The sequence below is a fragment of the Chelmon rostratus genome, chromosome 17, assembly GCF_017976325.1.
Source record: "Chelmon rostratus isolate fCheRos1 chromosome 17, fCheRos1.pri, whole genome shotgun sequence".
In the NCBI taxonomy this organism is placed as follows: domain Eukaryota; kingdom Metazoa; phylum Chordata; class Actinopteri; order Chaetodontiformes; family Chaetodontidae; genus Chelmon; species Chelmon rostratus.
In genome coordinates, this window is record NC_055674.1 from 8,064,076 (window position 1) to 8,084,209 (window position 20,134).

Consider the following 20,134-nt stretch of genomic DNA (forward strand, 5'->3'; position numbering starts at 1 on the left):
TGGTTTGAGGTCAGTGCACCATATACAGTCGATGACAAGTTACACCTAGATAGATAGATAGATAGATAGATAGATAGATAGATAGATAGATAGATAGTTATAATAACAACGTTATTTACGTTTTTTAATTTTATTTTACTTTTATTCATAAAGACAAGCAAATCAAGAAACCATCCATATTTACAGTAATGGCCTGCTGATCTTAAACATTCAGTATTATAGTTGATACATTAATTATAATGCGTTCATCATATCAAGAGTAACTACACATCTGTCATGTTACAAGGTAATTTCATTAAAATGAAAATGAGTCTAGCAAAAATATAAATTAGATACAGGATATCACATGGAAAGCATAAAAAGTGAACTATATTCTAAACCATCAATCTATCTCACAGAATACTGACAAATTAAATGACAGTTACAGTTACCACAACATAGTATATTCAGATCTTTTTTTCTTTTTTTAAAATGAGATCTACAGTAATTCTGCTTAATAACAAGATTCGCATAAATATTTGTTGAGTCATGAATGCATTGTCAAAGCTGCAAAAGTGAAATCCCCTTTGTTGAATTCCTCTAGTTTGTCCAATGTGGTTGTCTGATCCCACCTCAAGATCTCTTGTTTCAAACACCTAAGTAAAAGAAAAGAAGAAGCTGATTAGGTTGCAGTGAATGGAGACAACTTGCACCTGAGCACTTCAGAGTTGCCTTCTACCTTTGGTCTTGGCCTTTACAATGAACTGCTTGCTCTTCTTCTCCAGTTTATTAGAGGCAATACAGGTGTAGGTCCCTGGGAGCAGTGAGGAGGAAGTAAGAACTGCTTCATCCTCTATCCTCTCCTGAATGGGATGGGAGGATTGCCAGCTGTACACAGGTGTGGGGTTTCCTGTGGCTGTGCAGTTCAAGGTAATTTCAGCACCCACTACGAGGTCCAAGACTTCTGGTTCAGGACTAAGGAACGTTGGGGGAACTTCAGAAAAAGATCACAGGGATTAGCAACACCATCTTCAGTGTAATAAGCACATGTGAACTCTTTTTTAAAATTAAAACTTCATGACTTACAGTACACAGAGGCATTGAGAGGCTCAGAGGTCACAGTAGGAGGTGGTTGTGGCCCCTCTGGCCCAAGCTCCAGCACTGCCACGCACCGGTACTGTGCTCCATTCTCAGCTTTGGATGGTGTGATCATGAGGATAGAGGACACTTGGACAGGCGAGGGAGAGGTGAGGTCAGAGAAGGAGTGGTTATAAACCTCAGTCTGGCCTCTGTACCACCTCAGGGTGAGGTACTGAACTGGAGCAATGTTCTGAACCTCGCAGAGCAGCTGGTACTCTTTTCCCTCAACCATGGGGCCACTGTGGTTTACAGGCCTGATGGAGACGCTGTCCGGGGTTTCTAAAGGAATATTACACAAAGTTCATGTCAGTCAGACAGGTTCACGTGAGTCATCCATTTCTACATTTTCTCTTTTATGCAAGTGGTTTTCTTGTTTTCTGTTCATTCTGTTTTTTTTATCTGAAGCACTTGGTGCATGCAAGATATTTGCTGTAAAGCATTTTGAGCGGCATTTCTTGTATGTATGTATTATTATTATCATTATTATCATACTGTGTATTAAAAGAGGAGCTGACTTACTGTAGAGGACGAGGTTGAGTTTCTCCTCACACTGTCTCGGAGCTGTGAAAAACACACCATAGCAGATAGGCTCCTCTATCCAGTCAATGAGACTGTCTACCTTCCACTGGACAGATAGGTCCTGTTGAGTGTGAGCGGCACTGATGGCCGATTCCCAGCCCAGGACGCGGACAGGGCGAGCGGCCTCACAACTGACCGACACCGACTCCCCAAAGCCCACCACGACCCTGGAGGGCTTGAGGATTAGGGAGCAACCTTCACCTGACACTGAGACATACAGCAGCATTCGTCATCATTACAGCCAGTGTCATCCTCACCTTCATTGTTACACTTGTAGGACTTCCATTAATTAATGTATGAGCAGGCCGTGGGTACCTATTATGCAACCCTGTTACAACACGCACAGGAAAATCACTAATACATCAGGAAAAGCCTAATATTTCTAAAATACATCTGTGTATAACAGTACATTTATAGCAATAATTGTTTATTATACACTATGGAAACAAAACGTTTGTACGCCTATATCTTCACAGAACTAGACCTACAGTTTAACGGGTAGTCCGTCATAATTTAATTTAGAATAAAGCTACTTGAACCCAAACAGTAATGTAATGTTACGCTACAGAGATGTATAATACACACCATACTAATTCAAGTAGTCTAATTCTTTGTTACGCTTATATTTCTCATGACACCATTATTTTCATAAGACAATTACTGCACCAAACATCATCTATAACCCCAACAAGTGAGAAAAAACATGATGCTCACAACATCTTACCTGAGTAAAACATGCACAGCGTCAGAATCCACTGAAGAAACTTGTTTCCCATGTTATTTTCTGCACCGAGCCGTCGATTAAGCGGTGAGAGAAAGAAAATTCCAACTTGAACAAGCTTGGCTACTCCGCAGGGAACTATGTTGGGACAAAAGGGCCCCCTTCATCCCAGCTGACTTTGGGGGTGGGGGGAAAGGGGAAAGAGGGAAATTTAACAGGTGGTAGGCCTCTGAAAAACACAGCCCTTTCCTTTGTACTGCATTGTATTTTGTATGCGCTTTAGCAGGAAATCACCGGCCTACAAATACCACAGCAAGTCATTCACTAGCAGTAATGTAGGCATGCAATAGTAAAATCGCACAGCACTACAGTGTGGAAATAATGTTGTGTTTTGGGTGTAAAATGAACACATAAATTTTCCCTTATCTCCATTATCTGGATAATTACAGTCTAAGCACAGCTAGATGCAGTTAACAAAATGGAAAGTTGTCACTTTGGAAGTATCCAAATGCATCTCTAATTGAAATGCCCTACAGTTTCTAGATCAGGGTCAAATCATAAAACTACTTTCCTTTTCTCTAATCTGAAAGAATAGCAGTTGACCCTTGTTAATCTCCATGAATGCAGACAAAAATCTGAACTAGACCTCTTTGCATCCACATTCCAGCCTTTAGGTGTGGCCTAAAGTTTGGCTTCAAATCAAAGATTTTGTCTCCTGCCATGTCTGGCTGTGACCAAAACCTGTTTTCAGTTCTGCATGCATGCTTGTCTCCTATTGCTTCTGAACTCCATGCTTGGTGAAATCCCAGCAGGCGGGAGCACTGGTGGTGTGCAGCATGTACTGTAGCCTGTAAGCCCCACACTGTGACCAGAATGCTACACAGCATATCCGCTCTGACCGCAACTGCAGTGCAAGTGAGCAAGTAATCGGATGCTTTTTTTGGTGTATTTATGGAGAGCACAGCTGGGAATCTCACTGTACAGATTATAGTACATGCTCACTTCACTTTGAATATGCTGCTCCTTCAAGCTCTCTAAAGAAATATGTTAAGCTTCCCTAATAATACAACTTTTTTTCTACTCCATGACAAATTGAGCAATATCCACTCTGCCAGGTTGTTATAGCAACACAGTCAGAGCATACACAAACAGTGCTTTCTGGCACAACCTTTAGTGGGAATGACAGAGACTGAACATGAACACTGTTTGAGAAACAATAGCTTTGTGTTGGCAACGGTAGGTAGTGGAACATATGCTCTCCTTTACATTCACTTTGTTAGGTGCTAATTAGTATGACAGTCTCAGCACTGTATAATGTAAGCCAGATTGAATGAGAGAGGCAGAGAGAGAGAAAAGGAGAGAGGGGGAGGGAGGGAGAGAGAGAGAGAGAGAGAGAGAGAGAGAGAGAGAGATCCAAGGAGTTGACAAAAGGTGGCAGTGAAACAGTAATGAAAGACACTGGTTTGACTTCGCCTCAATCGGTATTCTGAATCAGGATGTCACTGACAGAGAAGCTGGCTTTATTCAGTTACTGGGGTTTACACACAAGCTGCTCATGCGCACAGTACATTAACATTCTAAGTGACATTCCCTTTTACTGGTACATCAAACAAACTGTGTGTCTAGTCAAAGTCAGGGAATGTCAATAAAGAAACTGATTGTCTTATCTCATGAAATTGTAGGGACATCACAGAAACAGAATGGTCAGTGCAAAAATAATTCAACATTCTAGAGCCGTACCAGTGCATACAAAAAATTTAAAAACAATTTTGCAAATTATAAAATGTAAAAAATACCCATAATTTATGCATACACCAAAAATGAAAGAACAAGAACAAAATTGACTGTCAACAATGTGCCCCATTGCAGTGTTCAGAGCACTCTCAAATAATTACTGTAGCTGTACCATATGGTCTGGAAAGCATGTAGCAAAAAATAGGAACAAAATATACCTGAGTAAAGACAAACATCATGAGGAGCGACTCAACTTTCTGCCGTAAAATGTGGTCTGTGTGCAAAGAGGTTAGAGCTCTTTCGTCACTTGGAAAATGAAAAAATTATCAGTAACGAGGCAATAATGCAAGCAATAAGGCAACAATGGCTGCTGAATTCATACAGTTAACTAGAACCTATTCTTACATATCCTGTGACTTACAATCAGACAGTTTTAGCCATAAAAATACTTTTTTTTCCCAGAGGAATGTAGCTACTGGCAGCTCAGCAGAGCTACAGAGTTTGGTATTAATGCCGCTCGGTTCAACAGTAATTTGATTCAGTCTGTGTGCTTACATGTACCTCAGTAACAGGGTCAGACAAGGAAAGTATGACTGTCACAGCAGAGTGGTATGACAACAAGGAGAGACAACTACATATACACATACAAATTTCATCCAAAGTCAGACTAAAAATGAAACTAACACAAAGTAGCATTGTCCAGGAGTTTGAATAAGTGTATTTCCACTGCTGAGCTTTGGACTATTAGTAAAATTCCAGTGCTGTGAGGAAATGCTGTGCTCTTCCTGTCTTTCCTCTCACTTTGCTGTCAGTCTTCTCTGACAGACACACAGACACACAGACACACAGACACACACACACACACACACACACACACACACCTGCTGGATTTACAGCGACCAGGTTACTACAGTGCATGTAACAACACTCTCCAACTGACTGACTGATTGACTGATTCGTGGAATTTTAAAGACAGCTGATTGGACTATTATGGTGGCCAACAAGGACAAATGTGCTGTAATGACCCAAAACATTTCCACTTGGAGAAAAATGCCGCTGCCTCAGAAATGATGCCAATTCAAATGCAACAGAAAAACCTGGCATATCCAGTCAACACAGTGGAAGTTCCCCAGGCCTCAGTGGAACAGCTGGATTTTCAATCAGACAGAGACACCGAAGGAGAGAGAGTTTGTTTTTGATGCGGAAAAAAACATTAAGGTTAAATGTAAAGGGGAATACGAAGTTTTATATCATGTCACCTCTTTACTTCACTCTTACCTCTTCAAAAACAAACTCTCTCGCCTGGTCTCTTTCTTAGGTCAAAAATCAAGTATTTCCAGTTACTGCTCCCCCTATAGGCCTTGTGCTGACTTGCTGTGCTAATTTCTGTTTTTTGACTTTGTGTGTTTTAAACTCTGTATTGTTTTTGAATTTGTAGTGTTTGCTATTAATGTATTTGTGTTGGCATTCTGCAGCATTTTTCCGTTGTAACTGTTTTGGATTTTTGTATGTGTTTTTCAGTTGCAATTATTTCCTGGGCTGCAGCACATTTCTCCAAATGGAAATGTTTTGGGCCGTTGCAGTGTGTTTGTCCTTGTCAGCTACTGTTAATTATGCATTCTTTAAGATACAGTGGCCAAGCATGAGCAATTCACATCATGTCCAACAGCTCAGCATGCAGAACAGACTGTGCCTCAGGCTTTTAAGAGGTATGAAACTGATGTTTCTCCAGCCACAAAAAAACATTAAAAAGCAACATGTTCATTGCAAAGCCATGCACAATCGAATTTATAACAAGTCAGCCTCATGCCTCATACAGGTCCAGATGAGGTAGGCTGTCCTCTGAGATAGCTGCCTTTGCTGAAAGAAAATGTGCCTTCAGGTGTCACAAAAATAAGACCGGCAATGAAGAGCAGGACTCCCAGGGACACAAATCCTCCAACCAAGGCTGCTAAGGTTGTGCGATTCCCTGTGGGAGATGGGAGTTTTTGTTACAATCGCTCTCTCAGCTCATCTGTTCAGACCTTCTGGTCTTGCAACAGAGGAGTTTCTCTGTTTGTGATAAACTACACATCCCAAAATGAAGATTAAAACAAAAAACACAGCCATTAAAATCCCAGCAGTGGTCCCAGGGTGACTACCTGATGGAAAACAGCATGAAGGAGTTACAGAATAATTAAGACAGCAAGACAAGGAGGGAGTAGAAGACGTTCAGAAATATAATGATTTTAGTAACAAAATCTTACTTGTAGCTTTGATGACAGTGAAATATTTGGTCTTGGTGCCTTGGGTGTTAGACGCTGTGCAGTTATAGGTCCCTGGAAGCTGAATGGACGGGGTCAGAATGGGTTGATCCGTACTTTGATTCTTGTTCATCAGTTGAATGGGGTGTGGGAAATGCCAGGTGTATGTCGGCATAGGGTTTCCTGCAGCAGTGCAATTTAAAACTATTTTACTACCGGCTAGAAGCTTCAGCGTCTCATTTGCAGGCTGGGTGAAGGTTGGAGGGTCTGACGATATTCATGAAATTAAACAGAGGCAAAAGTAATGAGCAATTAAGAACAAACACACTCTGTATTCTCTGTGATGCTTAAAATTAAGCTTAAATTAAGATGGCATAAAAAACTTACAGAGTACAACCACTTCATGCGACTTTGATTGCATGGAGGGAAGATTTGGTCCTGTTGGCAAAATGTTCATTTTTGCCTCACACCAGATGTGAGTTCCATTATCATCTCTATGGGCCGTCAGATTGAGGACAGATATTTTATTGACTGGATTTGCACCGGACTTGCCAAATGTCTCAGAGTATAATATCTCCTGTCCTTTGTGCCAGTGCACAGAGAGGATCCCTGCAGGTGCAACATTCACAATGTCACACTGCACGCTATACTTATCGCCCTCTGCCATGGGGCCCATGTGACTTGGTGGAGACATAGACACACTGTCAGGCATTTCTGTGTAAAAAAAGTGAAAAAAATGTTTTACAAAAACCATCAAGTCCCAACATCAGCAGTACTGAATGATCAAAAACTACAAGGGGCCTGCTACACATCTTCAGACAAAAGGCTACTTACTGTAAATGGTTAATGGTAGGGTTCGTGAGCACTGATCACCATTTAAGAGATTGACGAAGCATTTTGGATCTAAGACCCATTCTTTGACAGAGTCTATTTGTAAGGGAAGAATAGAGGCTTCTGTAAGAGCTACGCCTCCAACTGAAGACTCCCAGCCCATCCCCTCTGTCTGGTTGGATGATGAGCTGCAGTTGGCTGAAAAGGGGTCCCCAAATCTCACCACAGCTCTGGGAGGGCTCAATTCAACCGGACAGGAAGAACTCACAGGCTTCCCTAGAAGTACACAGTATGCATTACAGCAACAGCACAATCAGTCACGTAATACAAACAAACACAAAAGAAAAAAAAACTGCTATACACAGCATTAAAGTCTCGATTTTGACCCAGCAAAGACACATGGGACACTTTAAATGGGTCACAGGGCATCAACAGTTAAATAAAGGGGCAGTACTGGCTTGTTAGTTAAATAATTTTAGATTTTCAATTCATTCCACGTGTTTGCAGCAAACATAGTAATAATATTTAGAAATGTAAATTAAACCTAGATATGACACTATGGTGAGAAACTATACTACAAATCCATGTCTTCTGTGCTTGTCCAAAAAAGGGATTTGGGATAATGATGGTAAAATCTACACAAAAGTGAAGCCATTAAAGCTGTATAAGAAATTACTTAAGATCCAGTGATTAAAATTTGACTCCCCGGAGCTAAAAAGCAAACATAAGATCATCGGGTTAATGAAACAATGGGCGTAGGCCAGAGTAATCCACAATGTAACGTTCAGACCATCGACACACAATAATGGGACGAGCTGAGTAATGTTCGACAGAAGCTAACAAACACGACAGAAAACAGTTACCTGTACACGCTATCAAGCCGCTGAATATGAAGAACCACATGTTGATTTCGCCTCAGACACACTTTAACGCAACAAAGAAATTAAAAAAACACGATCCAGCTGACAAAGTTATTTCCAAATCCTTGTCCCACGTATTACCGTCCGGTGTGTTTCGATACACCTCAGGAATGAGGTCATAGGAAGTCCCGAAAGTAAAAGTGTCCCAGTGGTGCATTAACGTGATCCTCGTAAATTCCCCTGCTGCGTTCTGGAGCGTTGAATGTAAACGACAGTTCTTGAGTAGCAAGGGCGGGGCTGGATTTGAGCAAGCAATCTTAAACGCACATTTCGACATTTTTGTAGATGCTTATTTGCTTTCTGCCAAGAAAATTGACACCACTTTCATTAAGTTGGTAGCTGGAGCGAGGAAAAGGAGACCAGATGCCAGGCACCTGGAGATTCTAAACCTGAGCCTCCAGGTTGAATGATTTCCCTGCCAAGCAAATACATTCATTTTACAGCCAGGAGACGATGCAGGTTAGATACAACCCTTTTTCACCCAATGCCAAAAAAAGTCTCATTTGGCAGTTTAATTAACAGAAAACCTTTCATTTCCCAAGCAGGGCGTGGTTCTTCATCACTTTCTGTACTTGCAATGTATATGGTTGCAGTCTGGGGCCCAGAGTTTTCAGGATTTTCACATATTTATCTCTGAAAGATCAAACCTGTCTGCTGAGTAGTGCAGAATAGAGTTGGTTAGGATTAATATCAGACCCATAAGTGACTTGAGAACAACAGCTATTTAGACATTAAATCTTTAGATCGCTTTTTATTTCCTCCTTACAAACAAGACAGAAATTCTAAGGTATGTGCCCTGAGGTGGATTTACCAGTTTAGAAGAAACTGGCAAATTTGAATATAGCTATTGCACAGTAATATTGTTTGAAAGCGCAACAAAATGAGTCTTGCCAGTTTTGATCACACATTTAAGTGTGCCACATATATTGAGGCCAATAAAGTTTCAAAAACAAAGCAATCTGTTTGAAAAGCCACAGTTTTTAATATTAAAATACAGTTTTACACCAGTCACGAATATTTACAGCTGTATTCACAAATGTGTTACAATGTTCTTTTATCACAGGTGGGGCTTCAGCGCCATAAACTCTTCCAACATTCACATGTTTATATACCTGTCTGCAGTCCAGTTTCACTACTAAATTGCTCCATCTTTACCATAAATAAATATAGGGTTTGCATTTACATAAAATATTATCCCAAATATACAGTTCTGATAGGCACTGGGCAATAATGCCTGCAGTCATTCATACAAAAGCATGTAACTGTGGAACAAGACAATTTGTCCCATAAGGCCAGAGCCTGACACAGTATGGCACAACAAAGGGCCAGGCACAGAAAAGGCTACAAACTCAGAAGTGCAGACTGGCCTACAAGAATAGTGATGGGACAATAGGGTCAATGAAATGTATTCACACGCAATAGTGTCCACAAATTGAGCAAAGCTGGTCTCCTTTTTCACAGAATCAATGTCACACCGTCAAAGAGGGCAATAAGCAATGACAAAGAAGTGGTGCACTTCCCATTAGTGGGACTGTTAAAACCACCACAGGCTCAGGGTCACCACTTTTCTAAGTGCATGCTGAAACCATGATCGCTTTGTAAAATAATTACATACAGACATCTGAGGTTGAGTCAATATTAAGAGGGCATCATTCCTTTCATTTCTAAATCAAGCATTTGTGAATCCAAGGTCAACAAAAAAACATGCATAATAATATCAAATTCCCTTTGTGCTTATGAAAAAATATCAAAACTGTTTCTCTGGCAAGTCCTCTTCTATCTGTCCAGTGAAAACAGGTAAAATCCAGTAGTAAATACAAAATTTTACATCTCACACCAAGGTTGCTCATTTTTAAATTAGATTATTCCTTCAGGGATAAAATACTATTATGTGTGGGAAAATAGATGCGTGTGATGTTTGGAGGAATAAAATAGATTTCCAAACAGTCTGGTGTGGTCCTGCTGGCTGAGTGGTATTCAGGCTTTGTAGTTTCCGTTGGCAGAGAGATGCAGCTCATTCAGAGTGGTCAGCTATCCATCCGGTGCTCTCGACAGATGCACTGCTAAGACAGTTTGGTCATAGGAAACTGCAGGTCCCAGCCGTTGTGAGCCACATTTCCATTGTGGGTGCTGAGTTTCGGGTTTTTAAGATTGTAGCGCCGCATCCTGGTGTTCTTGTAGTAGATCGAGTAGATGAAGACGAATACGATTGAGATGGCAACTACTGTGACAGCCACAAATCCAGCTATGAGGGGAAGGTAGTCCTCTGTAATGACACCAAACAGGCAACATATTAATGTTTAAGAATTTCAAAATAAACTGCTATAAATAGTGTGTCAATTTCATCATCCTTCACCACATGTGGTGATGTAGTGACAGATAACTTCTGTTAGCTTCACTGTACTTGTAGCCATTTGGTTATTCTCTGTTTCCAATTAGAAGAGTTTGAAAGACACCTAGTCATATTCATATCACTCCTGATTATTGCTTGTTTTGGTAATATTATGTATATACATTTCATCTTTTCATTCAGCTGTTTGTTGTTTTCTCTTTTAGAAACCACAAAACACATAAACACACAGCTGTTATTGCATGACTACTGGAACACCTGTATACATGTTAACTGCAAGTAAACAGCATGTCAGCCATGTCTTAGATCTTTATTTCATACTCCGGAGGATTTGACCATAAGTGATGACCTGACACCTAGTGACGAAAAAAGAAGTAGCACCCAGACCGAACATATTCCCATTAGCTCCACTACAACAAGTTCACTACATCTTTCACTATATCTGTGTAAACTTTTATTCATAGAATATTCTGTTGGTTTTTCACATTTCAAAGAATATGCACTTTATTATTTGGATGCAGGTGCACAAATGAACATTATGGAAAGATTGCTAATTATCGACTTACAGTTTTAACATAGGACCAACCCTCAGACAGGAAGATAAGACTAAATGATAATCTGCAGATGCTTCAAAGTAAAATGAAGTTTTGAGCAACAGAGGCCCATTAAAATTCTTACATAGTTTGTATATACAGAAGTGGGGAAGAGTGGAGAAGAGTATGTGTTTATTAGCTTCAAACCCTTGTGCTAGACATCTGGTTTCACTACTGGGCCACTTCATATATTTAGGAAAAACATCTATCATAGATCTTTATAGGAATGCGTGCATATTTCTCCTACTATACAATGAAGGTTAGATGAAGAGTGCTGTTACCTTTTAGAATAACTTCCACCTCATGGAAGGTGGAATCGATGTCATTGGTGGCGCTGCAGTTGTAGAAACCTGCCTCAAACACGATGAGCCTGTCTCCCGACACATGAGGCACTTTGTCTGAGCTGTAGAGCCACTTGATCTTTGGAGGTGGGTGACCGTCGGCTGTACAAACGAGCTCCTCAGGATAACCTCTGAACACTGGGATTGTCTTGGGGAGCCTTGTGGTATTAATGATGGGCTTATCTGTTGAGACAAAGTGACAATGGAGCAGAATGAGGTCAAAGAATATTCAAAGGCTATGACCAAAAAGGAATTACAGTACATTTAGTAGAAAGTCCTGCACTTTTTCTTGCTTAAAGGAACATAACAAGCTCTTGTGTATTGAAACTCTATATGAGAGGAAGTCTGTTAGCTCACTGGAATGACGTAATTGCGCTAAAATGTCAATCATAACTTGATCTTACAGTGTTTACAAATGTAAATGTGATCTTACAGTAGACAGTGATGTTGATAGGACTGGACATCATGCGTGGAGGAGGCTGTGGTCCCTCAGGTCCAAGGTCCAACTGAGCCTCACATCTGAACTCTGCTCCGTTGTGCTTTCTGGTCAGAGTGATGCTGATGGTAGACGACACATCCAGCGGGGATCGGACCACGCTGATGTTACAGTCTGCGTTGTTCTGATGCAGGCAGCCAGTCACTCGCATTGAGCCTGATCGACAAATATACATTTTGGAGAAAATACGAAAGACAAGAAGTATATTGTGTTTAATTCATACACTGGATCGGTAATTCAGAATTTCATTCCAAAAACAGTGTCAAAGATGATGACTTGAGCTGGCAACATTTCTATTTCACTCTCTACTCTGTCAATATCAACCAATGTCTTGATTTGGCATTTACACACTGCTGGACTCTTTTAGAAAGTAAACACTAAAACGTATTAAAAGAGACATGTGCCAAAACTGTGGTGCAATTCTCTATATTATTGCATGTCTTGTTCTTATGTTGATAAATACAGATGTGTCTGCTTCAAAAAGACACACAAAAAAATATGAAAACAAGAGGCGAATTACTGATTTGCAAAGCGTCCTGAAAGGAATCAAACACTGATGCAAATAAGAGATAAACTGCTGAAAAACCACAGTCTGCAGTCAGTTCTTTGGATGTCACATCAGGTCGGTGGCAAAAAAATTTTTGTCATGTCATTTTGCTAATTTAATACTGTGCCTCCAAAGAACAAGTCAGTCTTTCGTAATAGTTCCGCTTAATCAATGTTAAATTATTATTCAATGTGAGCACATGTCTATTGATGTAGTACTGCCTTGAACTAGCACTTGTAGATTTCCTCTGCCTCATAGAAAAGGCAGAAATTTGTGTAAAGAAAAGATTTCCCAACCTTTGACTGCTAAGGTTTCATTCCCTTGGTACCATCGCACAGTGAGTTTTCGTGCAGGAGCAACGTTGGTAATGTCACACTGCAGCTGGACCTCCCTCTCCTCCACCACTGAGCTCAGGTTATCCACAGGGCGGATGGAGACACTGTCTGGTGTTTCTGGGGAGATTAAACAAAGATAAGGATGGGTCCAAAACTTGCAAGGTCACATTTCAAGTTGCTGACAGTGAAAGTGCAAAATAAGGTGGCAATACATACTGTAGAGAGTGAAGTCTAAATGTTTTTGGCAGGTTCCTATTCCCTTAAATGTCGCAGTACATACAGGCCTTGGGTCCCAGTCTTTATGGGTGTCAACAAACCAACTTGTACCCTCAGTTCTGGTGCCCTGCAGAACCTGCCAGTATATTTCTCCATCTTTATTTCTGGAGCCAATAGATGTTGGCTTGCATGTTGCATTCTGGCCCCTGCCTTGGTATTGTATCACCATCCTGTCCGGAGTTATTTCGATAGGGCATTCTTGCTTGGCACCTGTGGAACGTAGAGCGGGGGTGAGAAATATTATTCCAGCCCCAGTCGATACACATTCACTATCTTAACAAAACATTTCCACGTCCAGCATTGTAATGAAACACTATTGAAAGCCATAGCTCTGCAGAACAAAAGCTGTGTCTCAGAAGGCAACAGGAAAAGGCTCAGGAAGGATATACCACTCCCTTAGGAAAGTCTGCACTTACTGCCCACCATTCTTTGTGTTGGACCACTGCAACTTCCATATTAGAAATGTGTTTCATTCCACCCAGCCCATTTCCATCTAATAAGATTTACAACAGTAACCTTAACTTAGAAAAATACTATTGTATCAGAAAACTATAATGTTCACAAGATATGAGGGGAGACGTAAAACACCGGATTGCCTACAAAAGGTCACAATGCTTACTAATAATCAGACATACCTCACAGCACCAAAATATTACTGATTTCCACTCCTGCTCACAGAATCACTGTTATCATCATCATTACAGACACATGTAGGATAACATGAAAATGTCCCATTCAAGAGTTGTCTTTAAACATCACTGTGTTGCGTTAGGTTAGCGGCCCGTTACTCAGCAGTACAATACTATATATACTATATCATATCTCTCTATGTATCATGAACTTCCTCAATGGGCAAACCATACTTGGGAAAAATCAGCCAGCCCACTGGTGTGTACGTTTTTTGTGTAGGTTTTCTATTTTTAAGATTTCAGTTGTCGGCAGCGTTGTCTTTGATAATCAGGAGTGTTGCGGACACTTCGCCTCTATTCTGCGGCGTCCTTATAAGTCTGTCAACCTAACCGGGTCATTTCAATCTAGCGTGTAAAGAAAAGATGAGGTCTATAACGGGAACTCAAGTGGCACAACTTACTCGATCCTGCCCCGTCAGAAAGCGACAGCAGCTCCAGTGTAAAAAGGACGGAGAGGAGACGAAGAGAGTTTAAATCATCCATTGGAATAAAGTCTTCGAGGGTTTTCCACCAGTTGTCGGCCCTTTTCTGTTACACTGCGTACCCCCGAGGTTTCTCCTGCTTCACCTCAGCTACATGGGACGAGCCAGCGGCGACTGGTTGACTTTTTGGGAGAAAGCTAAGCTAAACTATGGCTGCATGCACTGCACAGCTCCCAGCTCCACATACAAAACAGCGGAGAGGAAACTGGGAAACCTCCCTCCCCCAAACACTGCACGTACACACACGCGCCAAGCCTTCACACCCACGGTGTCTAAAAAAGTGACCAGCTGGTTTAGCAAGTTGGCTACAATTCATACTTCAGGTCAGGACATCAACAGCTTGTTTATAACATTATAATAAATTATAAATTGCTTGCCCACCACAGACTAGCCTATAGATAGATAGATATAATTGCATTAATGTATCCAATTGCACACTTCAGAATTAAACTTAAGAGAAAATAGAGATTACATATTGAGAATATTACAAAACAACATGAGAGACTACAGCCATGCTAGCATTGTTGTGAGGATTTGCTATAGGCAGCAAGTGGTGTTGCAAGCTAAATGCTAGCATTAGCATTATATGTTCACAGTGACAATGCTAATTGATGTTTAGCAGGTCTAATGTTTACCATGTTCACCATCTCAGTTCAGTGTGTTAGCATCATAGCATTTGCTAATTAGCACTAAGCACTAAGTGCAGCTGACACTGATGGGAATGTGATTAGTTTTTTTGATAAGTATTTGGTCAATGTCCTGAATCCTAAACGGTTGTTAGTCACATTAGTGACTTCATCTTTGTTGGCCAGTCAGTAGACTTCAAGCCAGAAGCCCTGTATTTTGGTGACTTCATTTACATTTTTAGTTTATAATGTAGGTCAACTTAACATAGCATAACGTAGTTTGTGATTTAAAGTTTGTATTACAGGTGTAAGATGTTAAGAACATGTGCTGCTCTGTACGGCTGTACTGTAGATGCTAATGTCAACATGCTATAATAGTCATACTGACAATGCTAACATGCTGATGCTGTGCAGGTTTAATGTTTACCATGCTCACCAGTGAGTAGGTGTTAGCATGAGAGCTTTTGCAGAAAAATCATGGGATCGCTGAAGTTTTTAGGATTCATCATCTGGGAACCACGAATGTCTATATAATATTTGTGCCAATCCATCCTGTAGATACGGTAACCATGAATGCCTTTACAAAGTTGTTGAGATATTTCTGTCTCCTTCAACTGTTCGACAGGCTGATACTGTTATCCATGCAACCATGCAGCCATGCTGGCAGCATGGCTGAAAAACAAAGAACCAATATTTGCCTTTCGAATTACTGCAGTAGCCAAGTGATTACATTAAATTGGTCAATACATTATACTGACCCTACCTTTTACAGAGACTCTGGCTGTTTTAGACACATTTCCTCTGTCATTCCAGGCGTGACATGTGTAGGAGCCCATGTTGTATGCTGTGGCATTGTGGATGAGCAGACGAGACACTCCATCTTCATTTTCCTCCATCACATTGGCAGTCTGGTAATAATTCCAGGAATATTTTGGTCGTGGGTTGCCCATGGAGGAGCACTTCAGCCACACTGTTGAACCAACATCGACTTCAGAGTCTTCCAGCTCAACTATCTGTGATGGTGGGTCTAAAGACAATAATTTCAACAATGTAAGTCAGAAGAAAAAATATGCTAACACTCATGCTAATAGTACTTAAGATTGTCATCAAACCTACATATGACAATGATGTTGACTGTGACGTTGACACTTGACAGAGTGTTTGAAGCTGTGATCAAGTACTGTCCTGTATCACTTCTTGTTAGGTTCTCTGGAAGTTCCACGTCCTCGCCATCTTTATACCAGATCGTCTCAGGTTTAGGATAGCCCTCAACAGTGCAGGTGAGGTTGTGAGGAGCATTCTCTTGTGCAATGTAAGTGCTTGGACACTTCAACTCTGGTTTATCTGAAAGCACAGAAAGACAAAAACATTTTGTATTTTAGACGTACAGTACAGTAAGTATACCACCTAGCCAGTGATGGAATATAAAAAAGTACAATTACTCTGTACTTATGTGTAAGTACTGTTGTTATAGTTCAATTAAAAAATGAATTAAATAAAAAAAAACAAACCAAAACAAAAATTCAATCAAATGAAATCAAACTAGAATTTTGAAATACTTGTAGTTCTTTGACCACTACATCTATCACCCAGACTTAACTTGTTCATCAAGCAATTTGCAAATATAAACACTACAAAAAAAGACAATATTACAGAAAAAATCTGGAGATATAATGAAAATTAAAAGCCAAAGAGTCTATGTGTAAAATACATATGCAAAGTGTAAAAAATTCCAAAAATCAAGCAAAGAGAATGTTTTTCCTCGTCTTGCTCATGCGGGGGCCTGGCTGACTGGATGTGGCACTCACACAATATAAGAACCTGGAGTTCCTTTTCAATGATGGAAGATCCCTCAGCATAAACATTGTACAGCCCTGCATTGTCCCTGCTCAGAGGGACGGCTGGGTCTGTGGGCTTTCCATCCTTCATCCATCTGACGAATGGGGCTGGATTTCCTGTCACTGGGCAATGCTTCTCCAAAGTTTCCCCTTCCGGTAACTTAGGAGCAAAACATTGTATGTCTGGTCCATCTAAACAGAAGCAAACATAGCAACCATTTATGCTATTTTACCTTTAACAGATGAAATGCAGCTAAGACAGAAATGAGGTACGAGTACTGACTGAAATAAAAGTACTGTTTTCCTCTTTTACTCTAGATGTGTATGGTCTTGTTAAGCCATGATAATTTACAGCCACACTACCTGATAAACTAGTAGAACTTATGAAATGATCATGAAAATGAAGGCAGCAACTAACGACTATCTTCAGTATTGATTCATATGATGATTGTTTTCTTGATTAATCACTGACCAATAAAAATGTAAAAAAATCATCAACATCATCAAATGTCTTGTTTTGTCCAACCAACAGTCAAACACTGAAAGAAATTAAGTTTACCATAGTAAGAGAAGTAAAAGCTGCAAATCCTTTCAGTTTATAAAAGGAAACTGTGAAATGTTTGCCATGATTTCATGATATACTTACAGTGAACTGTGATATTAAACTCTTGTGAAGATGCATTAAGTTGTGGCCCTTCTGGCCTCAGGTCCAAATGTGCCTCACACCTGAACGTGACTCCAGTGTCTTGTTTAGTCGGTATAAATCTAAGGACAGATGTCTGATCCACTGGTGCCCTACTGGGATTGTCAAAAGTGTCTGTAAAGACAATTGTATCTCCTCTGTACCACCTTACAGCGAGATTCTTAACAGGTGCTATATTGTGGATGCCACATGTGAAGCTATGTTCCTCCTTTTCTTTCAGCACACCATTGTCGCCACTGCTGGAGCTGATGCTGATGGTTTCTGGGAATTCTGGAGAAAAAGTAGAGGTTATCAGACACAGTCATATAGTATCCTTCTATTCTGTGCAAAAATAAGCAGGACTTACTGTAAAGGACAACTTTTGAGACCATTGAGCACTGTGTAAATTGGCTGTCTTGTGATGGGCTGATGTAGCACGAGGGAGAGATGCTCCAGTCTGTAAGACTCTTCACAGCCCAGGTCAGATGGTTGACCTGCTCTAGACCTGTGCCTCCTTGTGTAGCCTCCCAGCCAATTCCTTCAAACAGACTCTCAGATGTACTGCAGTTGACTGAGACTGGGTCTCCATATTTCACCACAACGCTTGGGGGGCTCAGCTCAATGGGACAGGATGCGTATACCCCTGTAGGAGTGCAGTTACATGTGTCATATTTACATCATTGCCACAAGAGAAACATTTCAATGCAATGTTTGCCTTTAAGGTATTGTCAGCAAGGTAATTAAAAAGGGAGGTATATTAAACTAATTGGGTTTTGAGTGCATGCATGTCGTGGAAGAGTCATGGAAGCTCTCACATTAACTTTTAAAACCCTTCATCACTGTAATACTGGTCGTCCTAATGTGTCCATGAGCTGAAGAGGGTATTTAAAGCATTTTGTCTGTCATCACATACCCTCATCGTACAATATTTCCTTTTCAGAGGAAAGATCTAGTAGCTCAGCAGGCTAATAAAAAAACCCAAAGCATTTTCACTTTCTGTGAATGTTGAGGTGAGAATTTAATGACTAATTAAACAATAGGTAGACGATTTCAAGTTATTAAGAGGGGGAAATAAGTTGTACTTTAAAGGGGAACCTATACATCACAGCTTGCCTTCACTTCCATGTCCTACCAGGAGGGCCACAAAAGCCTTTCACTTCATTCTTATACCATGGCCACAACGTTTTTTGTTTTAACTTTATTAATAAAAAGAATAAATAACAGTCAACATACAGCTTTAGGCAGTACTTTTTGGCATACCTTTTTGGATATAAGGGGAAGACTGAAAAGTGCATATGCAGGATTTAGGTTTCCCAGCAGTGTAATCAGATTAATCAGATCTTTAAGAATGGGAGATTTGCAATTAAGGTAAGCAATCTATTTTGTCTCACCAACATACTACTCTAAGTGGTTTCAATAGCTGTTGAAAATCAGAAGTTGTAAAATAATTGTGGTCTATTTTCAAGATGTACACCTACAGCCAATGTCAGTGAATCCAGCTACACATCTTAACATTATTACCACAACTTTTTTCCCGAAGTATTGCTGGATTTTAACGGATATTTAACGTTATCGTGAGATTTATTGCGCTTTTGCAGTAGCCTTAACAATGTGAAACTTGTTTGTCGTGACCAGTTTGCTCTCGGTACACACTGAGCTGACAGTCTGTTCCCTTTCACGTGATACCGCTCCCTTCTGGTTAAAGCAAAGTTGTGCATCTTTGGCATGTAACACTTTTGTTTTGTTAATAATGACCACACGTTTTGATAAAGCAGAAGCTAATACAGCGTTTTCACACTTCAGCGTATTTCATATAGCCTTGAAGTCTTGGTTTGTCATTAAAATTAAAAGAATGATAAAAATATAGATTATACACATTGAGCCTGTGTAGAGCATAATTTCAGCAACGAAAGTAGAAACTGCCTACCTGTCGCAATGAGGAGTGACCCCACGAAGAGTCGAACAAATGATGCGCTGTGACTCATTTGATTTGTTTACTCATTTGATTTGAACAATGTCCCTTCTGTCGTTTATCCCAGCTCTGCTCAGCGTCTCTTCTGGGGCTGTGCTGCCCGGATCCGTAGTGAAACCGAAGAAGTAGCTACATTCAGAGGAGAGGGACAAATACCGCCGACACACACACGCTCTCTCTCTCCCTCTCTCTCTCTCTCTCTCTCCCTCTCTCTCTCTCTCTCAACACACACGCACTCCCTTCATGGTGGTTTGTGTGTGGGATATTTCTGTTATCCATGAGTCAGGCGATGTTACATATGATACCTCTTCTCTTATGATGTAGGTATGTGTTTAGCACATTTACTCTTTCTATTTAATTGTGTTTAATTGTACAGTTGTGTGTTTTGTGAGTCTGTTATCTTAAAACATGTTTGTTGTGAGTGATTACACACTGATTGAGGCTGGATTTAGACCACTGAAGTTTCATTTAAAATTGCTGCTACAAATAAAGCAAGAGACATGAAGTCTTTTTTAATGTGCATAGAAATTCAAACTAAAATGTTTCATGCGTTTCAACTGATTGCAATTGAAAATGTAGGCCTGTTGTCCTGTTTTGTTAAGAATATTACTAATATAAACAAACTTTTAACAGCCCCTGTTATTATTTTACCCCACAGCAAACCTAACAGTATAAAAATCATGCTAACTGTTACAGTTAATTAAGCGCTAATTGCTTGCGCTCTTTTATACTACTAGATATAACAAAGCCATACTGGTGA

General features: G+C 40.3%; 1 protein-coding gene across 1 annotated transcript; it reads right to left on the reverse strand.

Annotated features, from left to right (window-relative positions):
• Positions 1 to 258: 258 nt before the first annotated feature.
• On the reverse strand, positions 259 to 19,528 carry LOC121620389 (hemicentin-2-like). The gene is made up of 22 exons (XM_041956431.1): positions 19,330 to 19,528; positions 17,770 to 18,045; positions 17,367 to 17,693; positions 16,691 to 16,912; positions 15,999 to 16,226; positions 15,646 to 15,909; positions 13,026 to 13,295; positions 12,771 to 12,926; positions 11,865 to 12,083; positions 11,372 to 11,614; positions 10,218 to 10,413; positions 8,091 to 8,110; positions 7,231 to 7,503; positions 6,784 to 7,110; positions 6,400 to 6,663; positions 5,971 to 6,122; positions 2,714 to 2,717; positions 2,423 to 2,557; positions 1,639 to 1,905; positions 1,066 to 1,398; positions 719 to 973; positions 259 to 635 (listed from the first exon to the last, which is right to left on the reverse strand). Exons 1-22 carry the CDS (start codon positions 19,385 to 19,387, stop codon positions 628 to 630), a joined length of 4,497 nt encoding a protein of 1,498 aa, XP_041812365.1. The 5' UTR covers positions 19,388 to 19,528; the 3' UTR covers positions 259 to 627.
• Between the last annotated feature and the right edge of the window lie 606 nt (positions 19,529 to 20,134).